Raw genomic sequence first — 9,143 nt, 5'->3', positions numbered from 1 at the left:
GGGAATAATATGTATACTAAGCCTGAAGGTGGCGCTTTACTACGACGGCCATCTTGGATGGTACACATACATAACTCTGCATTGCTGCGCCATCTTGTCAGCACTCTAGTTGTTTAATAGCTCTATGGTAATAAAAAGAATATACAACCGTTAGTTGGCGTCCTACACAGGCATGACGTTTTTACGAACGGGACTTTGCTCTCTTGTTCTATTTATACTCTTTGTACGTACCACCTATGGTCTGAGTCTAGACTCAGCCCTCGTGTATTTCTATTTTGAACTTTGTTGGTGTTCTTGTCGTCCTTTAGCATAATTCTGTTTTAATTGATATAAGAATTTTTGAATTCATTTTTTAAATGTAAGACGGCTTGAATGACATTCTAAATCAACTATACGCATGTTTCTGAGGCATTTACAAGGGAAAAGGTACGCATAGGCCTAGGCCTAAATCATTTATTTAGGCCTAGGCTAGGCCTAGTAATAGTAGTAGGCCTAGCTAGTAGTAGTATTCAGGCGTAGGCCTAGAGCCCTAGCTCCTCTAGGCCTAGAGTTGTAGTAGTAGTAGGCCGGTAGGCTGTAAAGTACTCTATTGTACGAATACAGATCATTTCGGTCGCGCTTCATTTCAAATTATGAAATAGATTTCAGATGGTAACAATATTCAATTAAAATGAAAGATACATTTTATTAACCATAATTATAGTAGGCCTAGGCCTATATGAAAATGCAACAAAAAGTATAGCATGAAGCACATACTAAATTCCATTGTTTCAATCATAAGATCATGTTTCAATCAATAATGAATATATCACCGTAAATGGAAGAAAGAGAATATGTTAGTACTGTAGAAAGATAAAATGTTGTTGTTAGTAGAAAGATAGCAAAACAGAAATAAAAAAATACTTGATAAACCGCTTGATGAACTAATTATAATTAATATATATAGGGCCTAGGCATATTAAATTTTGCGTTTTTCGCAACTTCTTCGGTGCTCCATGTTCGAAATAAACCGCGACCAAAATGAGGCCCGACCGAAACAAAGCGCGATCGTTCCATCTGGGTGCAGGAAAAGAAAAAGTACAGGACACTATCAATCATTATACACTTGTCACATGGGGCGCCGGATGGTCGTTGTTCTACATATCAAGTTCCATCAAGGTAATTGAACAGAAGGACGCACATCTCCCCTCTTGAACATAGCGCGTGCGTACAGTCCTTTGATCTTAACTGTGGTATCGACAATCCGATACTAGTCGCGAGTACAGCGTTTTATGGTGTTAGTTTTTATTTTATTAATTTTGGGTACTTCGCAATGTCTGTTGCATCTGATTTTTTTATTTTTTTTTTTTGGGACTAAGGTGCACAAAACGAACATTTGAGTAGATAGAGAAAATTTATTAATTTGTTCTGCGAAGTGAGTCTCATGAACTACAATACACCATAACATCGCTAAAATTAATGAATTGAAATGAAGAATAAAATTTCAGTCTAACTAGGTGGCTTATCTCAAGCCGGGCTGTGTTCCTTTAGTAACAGCAATGCATTTGACGTTCCTAAAACGCAGAGCTGTGTGTGTGTACCATCCATGATGGCTGCCGTAGATTCAGCCAATCAAAATTCACTTAGGCATAATCTTGAATTGCGCCCTCAGTCTTGTATGAAAGATTCCAAAGTACGCCCGGTGTGACGGTCATGGGTAACGTACATACTAACGTTTATTTCTTCAATTAATTTGCACCAGTAATACATTACAAAAAATGACAATGTAGAGTGATAAAATATTATGGTACGCCGTTGTGCAGTTAACAACAAGTACACAGCATTTGTATGAAGATCAATCTGGTATTAAGATTTCTTATCATAGGTATGTTTTTTTTTTCAATTATATTCAAGTTATATTTCATTCCAAAATAAAAATAAATTTCTTTGTAAGTTACAGCAGCTTATTTACATAGCCTACCTTATTTTTTTCCCAAGCAAATAAAGTTTTAACTTAAAATATTTTCTATGAAAAAAAATAAATAAAATACTTCTATTCTACAATTCAATAAAACTTTATTATCCCACAATGGGAAAACTCATTTAGCCTTGACAGTTAAACATACAAACAACAAAAATATACAAATATAAATACAGTAATTCCTCAGTTTAAAATTGTAGGTTAAAAATAATTATTACAATATTATTTTTCAATTGTATGGTGTTATGCCTAATGTTAGTTGGTATTTTAATATTCATTATAGTGTTATCAACTAGCAAGGTTTATGACAATGTCTAGTAGCCTATAAAAAAATTAAAATTCACTTTATTTTATTTTTATTATACCGTAGAGTAGTTAAAAGATAGGCTATATTTCTATAATATGGGGAGTTTCATAATAGTATTAATTTATCCATTTTTGCATTGCTCCTTTTACTTGCATAGAACATAGAACCAAAAATAAAAACAAAAACAAAAACACGAGGAATTACATTTTTCAAAATTTATTTTATGAAATTATTTTAAATATGAATACTTTATCCATTTAGGGCTATATATAATTTTTATTTACCTATTGGTAGATTTCCCACTGATTTATTTTTATTATTCATTTATAACAATGCAAATAACTTTATTTATTTTTCAACAGATTTCTATTGACACAGGAAAATATTGATAAAAATTTTTTTCAAAGCGACGAAAATTCAGACCCGTCTAAACACCAGTTTGTTTGCTCTCTGCATTTTAATGATAATGACTTAAATTCAACAGTCACCAGACCAAAAAAGACGACTTAAAGCAAGTGTTATTCCCACTGTGTTCGAAAACTGTGGTAAAAATAATAATCTAACATTTTTTGAACAAATTGCATTGACAAGAAAACGAAAAATTTAATTCAGATACTATAGACAGTTCCAGTAAAATTGCTAGAATAGCAAAATTTGATCACCCATATTACTTAAAAGTTTCAAAAGAAGAAAGAATAAATGCCTTAAAGTTAGAAGTCAAAACAATAAAAAAAAAAGCAAGGTGTGGAGAAAAAATTTTAAAAATCAAGTCAATATCAGCTCTTCTTCAGCAATTAAGGGAAAAAAAACAAAATTGATGAAGATGTAAGCAACATAATTGAGCAAGAGTTCACAGGACTTACACTGGAGCTGATAAAAACATGTCAAGAAATCACAAACTCAATCCCAAAGGAAAACACTATTATGACACTGCAAAGCAGTTTGCCGTAACATTACATTATCAATCCCCAAAAGCTTATGATTATGTATGCAAGATCCTGCACCTTCCTCACTCATCATCTATCAGAAACTGGTGCTGCTCAGTTGACTGTCTGGTTTTCTTTCCGAAGTAATTGAGCAACTTAAAATGAAAGTGACAAATAGGGAAATCTGCAACTATGTAACACTCATTATTGATGGTAGGAACTGTAGGACACATTAGGAAACAGTCATTATGGGATGCAAAAAATCAACAATATAGTGGCTTTGTAAATTACGGAAATTCTAACGTAGAATCCTCTGAAGAATTAGCTACCGAGTCACTAGTATTCATGGTTGTGGGTTTAACAGGACGTTCATGGAAATCAGTTATAGGATATTTTTTATGCAACAAGATTTCTGGCTGTGTTCTCTCCCAACTCGTCAAAACTGCTTTAAGTCTACTTGCCGATACTGGTCTAACAACTTGGAGCGTAGTTTGGGATGGAACATATGTTTATAATCAGGAAGCAGCTAAGTTTCTTGGTTGTAACTTTGGTCAAACATATGAATCAATTATAACAACATTCCCTCACCCAACTTGCAGCTATGATGTTCATGTGATATTTGATGTCTGCCATATGTTGAAGCTTCTACGAAACACACTGTAAGTTGAATGTTTGCTCATCTCGAATCTGTATGTAAAGAAATAAATTAAGTAATACAGTAATTTACTTTTCCAATTAAAAAATATACATGTTAAGAATGCCTCAAACTTCATACAGTATTTATTTTCATATTTTGTTTAAAATTTCAGAGCTGAGTGGAAGGAGTTTGTGATTCCCTGCAAGTCATCAGTAAACGGAAAGACAACAGTGAAATGGAAATATTTCGAAACATTAAATATATTACAGTACAAGAAAAGGAGGGTCTTTATCTGGCAAATAAATTAAATTCAAATCACATTAAATGGAAAGAACACAAAATGAATGTAAAACTTGCTGCCCAAACTCTAAGCTCCTCAGTAGCTAATGTGCTGGAATTCCTTAGGTGATGACCTATCGAACAAGGAATTTTCTGGAAGTGAGGGCACAATTAAATTTATAAGAATCATAGATAAAACCTTTGACATCCTAAATTCCCGAAACCCAAGAGCATGTGGATATAAATCCCCGATAAAACAATCAAATGTTAAACTATGTGAACAGTCCCTTATAGAGTGTGCATCAATGCTACTAAACACCGAACAAGTAAATGGGAAAAGTTAATTACTTCAAGAAGAAAAACAGGGTTCATAAGATTAGCAATATCAATAAAATCCACCATTTCACTATCAAAAGGACTACTAACACGGCCAATCAATCCCCTTAATTATCACGTTGAAGTACTCTTTTCTTGTATACGTGCAAGAAATGGCTGGAATAACAATCCCAATTCCATCATTACACAGTATGCTATTCAACAACTCTGTAAAAGCATCACTAAAATCAAATTGTCTGCAATTTGAAACTGTTGCTCAAACACCCATGTCCAAACGAAGCTCCCCTTTGAAAGATATTGACATTCCTGAAAACAATGATAATTCAAGTGCGAATGATATGGACGACATGGACTTACCATGTTCATCCAACCCATATCGTGACAACATTCTATATTACATATCTGGGTTTGTATGCCGTAAAATCAAGGATTCAATCAATTGTCCAAATTCTGTCAACGCAATCATTCAATCACATAATACACATGATGACCACTGTTATACAGTAATCAAACATCCATTTCAGAAATTTACTCAACGTAAAAATAATGGGGGGGGGGCTAACTTTTGCTAGCAATGGGGTCTTTGAAATCATATCATAAAAACATGCGAGAAAATCTTTAACTTACATGTTTTACAAACACCTAACAAAATCAACACAAAGGCAGGCATATGCATCAAAATGATCATTGAATGCATCCATGAGTTGTCAGACCATGGCCCTAAATTATTTCCAACTCTTGAATCAGGTAACTGCAGCAAATCCAATAACCCAGGGTTTGAGGACAGTCACATTATGCAAATAATAAAATAAGTTTCAAACATATACTAAATTCTATAATCGTGTAATTGTACATATATCAGAAGCATCAATTCGCCATAAGATGACAAAAATTGTAATTTTTCAAAATCGATAAACATTGATGTCCCTAAAGTGCAGTTGCCTTCAAGAGTTTGAAATAGGCACATGGTCTGAAAGTTCATGAGTGCATGTGTTTAAACAATTAAATAATTGGGAGGGAGAAGGGGAAGGTTACAATTTGAAAGTATGCATTTGCAATTTGTATGCATGTAGTTAAACAAAAAATAAATTAGGAGGGTTGGAAAGTGGTTAAAATTCAGGGATGGAAATTATTTTTTTTCAATTCGAACGTGTTTAAATTTGCCCATTCAAAATTAATAAATCATTTTTATTTGTGTAGTTTCCTTTAAGAGTTTAAGAAATAGTTCAGACCCATGGTCTAATAGCTCATATATGCATGAATAAATGTGTTGTAATATGCATGTGTTTAAACAATTAAATAAACTAAATATATTAACTTGAAATTGTTATGCTAATTGAAAATTAATTATAAAATAATTATATTGAACACAACGTGTAAAATGAAAATATGGTTTTGAAAAAAAACCCTTTTAGCCTTGTGTTGTGAATGATCAATTGAATAAAATGAAATATATTTACCATAAACATGACCTTGTTAATGTTGTTATTCATTCTCCAGTGATGATGAGTCTTGAGCGCTTCTGTAATGCACTGAATTGAGAGAGGTGACTGTTGTACAGTAGCACGGTAAATCTGTTTTCGGGTGCAAAAAGGACAAATAACAACATTCACACCAAGTTCTACAAATGCAGCATTATTCATAAATATTTTTTGATCATTTCAACATTCTGTAATGAATGCAAACAATTTATTTTTCTAACAAATATGATAATATCAAACTATGAAAGTAGAAGCATTTTTTTTTTTTTTTTTTTTTTTTTGAAGAATTTAGAACATAACTCTGCATTGCTTTGCCATCTTGTCAGCACTCTAGTTGTTTAATAGCTTTATGGGTTTTGAGCATAGAGCTATTAAAAGATGGCCGTCATAGTAAAGCGCCACCTTCAGGCTTAGTATACATATTATTACATATTAATAAGCCTCCTGACTGACTATTATTTCATTAATGATAATGAGTAATGGTAATAACAAATTATTAAACTATTGTAGCCAAAATGAGGCAAAGTGGAACATCTTATTCAAAAATAAAGGAATGAAAATTAAAATTGTGTACAAAATACACGTTTCAAACATACGGGTAAATAGCTGTACTGAACTTTCTGAGTAAATTGAGGGGCGCAATTGCAAACGATGGTGCTTAGCGAAATTTGATTGGCTAAATCTATGGCAGCCATCTTTGATGGTACACACACACAGTTCTGCGTATTTCGAGCATCGAATACATTGCTTTCGAGGGCTTATTTAATCAATTTTAGTGTCTACTAATATGTAGAAAATAGCATATAATTTTTTTTCCCTCCCAACGAACTGTTGTTTTTCTCCCCGACAGGAGGACGGGGCATTCCCTCGTAAGCATTCGGTTCAATTAACCTTGATTTCGACAAGAAAGTTTTTGAAAGGTACCACGTAATGATGCCACATTTTGTTGATGGATGTTTCATGGGAAAATTAAGATTCAAATTATAAGACTGGCCTTTAATTGTTTTAAAAATGTTAATTTAAGAATTGACTTGGACATTCTAGCAATTTCTGTATGTACAGCTCGTCGTGCTAGCAAGCGCGGAAACACTGCAGCAACCTGTTTTATAAAATTATCTTTTTTGTTGAAAAAAAACCTTGTGTTGAAGCATTTAAAGAAATCTAATGAGTTAAAATCAAATGGTTTATCGCACAACTGCTGTGTTGAAGCGTATAAAACCATGTCGTTGCCAAGTTGTTGCTAACTAAAAAATGTTAATAATAAGGTATTAATACACCTGTGCTATCCAAAGGCGGGGAACACATTGGTTTTTCGCATCAAAGGGAACTGTTGCCAAGTGATCGCCTTCTCAATGATACCTCCATGGGCCTACATTGGCTTAGATAGCCTATCTAGGTCTGCCTAGCCTGGTGAATTACAGACGATCAGGCCCAGGAGGATTGGTCCCCATTTCAAGACTATCAGGCCCAATTTTAAAGAGTTTAAACCTACTGTACTTCGAAGCATGTTTTAGTGTAACCAGCATCGAAAGTAATAAAGAAAGTGATTCAGTAAATTCACAGTAACAAAAAAAAAATTGTGAATGAGTGAAGGCCAGATTTTGAATATTTTAGAACAAATTGATGTTAAGGGCAAATAGAAAAATGTATTAGATTTATCGCTCCCGTCCGTGGCAAAAATTTTTGGAAATATAGTAATAATTTTTTCATTTTTTTTCAATTTAAATGCTCACAAAATATAAAGGAATTGGCTCCGAATTGGGCAGACTTCAAACTCTGATAGACAACACCGCGGTCTGTTCCTAAAAAACTAACCTACGACATCAAGAAAGTAAGTTTAGGCAAAGTCTGGCCCGACTCGAAGTAAAGACCAAAGCCTAGGCGCCTATGCCTACTATATAACTATAATTAGGGTGTTCCCTTCCCTTTGATGTTCGAGTAATGTCTGATTTTTTTCACCGGAATATAGGCCTAGTTTTGGATAGGCCATTGAATCACAGGGCAGTTTGTTTAAATGCATCTGCCACTTCAGAAACGATATCATGTTTATTCTGTCCATGCACACGGGAATACCCGGGTACAATCCCATCTCCACACCCCACAAACCCACTAAAAAAAAAAAAGAAATTCTCTTACCCTCATCAATTAAAAAAAAAAAAGAAGAGTGATAATCTAATGATTTTTTTCTATGTGTGCTAAATTGAATTTAATAAATAAGCCTAAGTAATGATCATTTCATAAATACACTAACAATATTTAGGACAACACACACATCTTTTATTAATAATATCATGCATACTACACATTATTACCACTTTTGTTTGCTACACAAGGGCTTTGACAAGAGCAATGAGTGTTAGTAGACAAGGAGGCAATCACCTGGAGAAGACTGCCCACGAAGCAAGGCAGAAGGTCAGAAAAAGCATTTATTTTTTTTTACATTTCATTGTTTTGTTGTAAAAATCCAAATATCATCAATTTATATAATATGTTCTGTCCACAGTATGTATGTTTTATATGACACAAATTTGAGTTATTTGTTAATTTCCCATAATGACTAGATGTTGTCACCCATATATGCATACAATTTGATGGTGTGGATAGAGCTTTAAGCATCAAAATGATATTAATATATTTTTTTTAGCAAAAGGCATCGGAAGCAGAAGTGGTTGAAGTTAACGATATGTCGCCAACAGTTAAGCGAATTCTACTAAATATAGATGACCCAGCATTTAATTTCAAAGCTGGCCAGTGGTAAGTGAAATGACTAATTGTTATTTTTTTGTGTATTCGGACTAATGATAAAAGATCAATGGTCAAAGCTCTCCCTCTTCTGTTATTTTTCATTAAAAATGTAATCAAGTGCTGTTTTTTTCCTATTGCCTTGCATACCTCTTGTTATAAATTTCTATATTATTTATATTTTTACAAAACACTGCATCTGTATATACGGTACACCACTACCAGTAAGTGGAAGGGCACGAACAGGTATTAGTAAGCTCATCTATTATGTGCCCTAACAACATACGACATGATTTATATATACAGTGTACTGTATTAAAAAAAAATTTTGTTAAAATTATTTTTAAAAACATGTTTAAAAAAGTATCATTTGTTTGTTTGGTTGTGCCACTATGCCTCAACAACAACATGTCAAAAAACATAATACAAACTCTGGTATATCAGCTTCACCACTTTTTACCCCATTGCACTCCCT

General features: G+C 33.3%; 1 protein-coding gene and 1 long non-coding RNA gene across 3 annotated transcripts in view; one reads left to right on the top strand and one right to left on the bottom strand.

Annotated features, from left to right (window-relative positions):
- Positions 1 to 215: 215 nt before the first annotated feature.
- LOC117105970 (oxidoreductase NAD-binding domain-containing protein 1-like) overlaps positions 216 to 9,143 on the top strand; it is a 30,962-nt gene continuing 22,034 nt past the window's right edge. For both annotated transcript variants that reach the window (XR_004444972.1, XM_033247276.1), the window contains exons 1-3: positions 216 to 426; positions 8,260 to 8,338; positions 8,571 to 8,680. Coding sequence is in view for 1 of the 2 variants with exons in the window: in XM_033247276.1 (XP_033103167.1) it covers positions 398 to 426; positions 8,260 to 8,338; positions 8,571 to 8,680 (218 nt within the window). In the remaining variant the exon portion in view is untranslated. The remainder of the gene's footprint in view (positions 427 to 8,259; positions 8,339 to 8,570; positions 8,681 to 9,143) is intronic.
- LOC117105972 lies at positions 2,721 to 6,222 on the bottom strand. The gene is made up of 2 exons (XR_004444975.1): positions 5,906 to 6,222; positions 2,721 to 3,880 (listed from the first exon to the last, which is right to left on the bottom strand). It is a non-coding gene; the product is annotated as an uncharacterized LOC117105972 (long non-coding RNA).

This window comes from Anneissia japonica, unplaced genomic scaffold (genome assembly GCF_011630105.1).
Source record: "Anneissia japonica isolate Jap-2015-1 unplaced genomic scaffold, ASM1163010v1 scaffold284860_len1800451_cov186, whole genome shotgun sequence".
Taxonomy (NCBI): Eukaryota; Metazoa; Echinodermata; class Crinoidea; order Comatulida; family Comatulidae; genus Anneissia; species Anneissia japonica.
The sequence above is the reverse complement of the archived record's forward strand: the minus strand, read 5'-3'. Positions and strand labels throughout refer to the sequence as shown.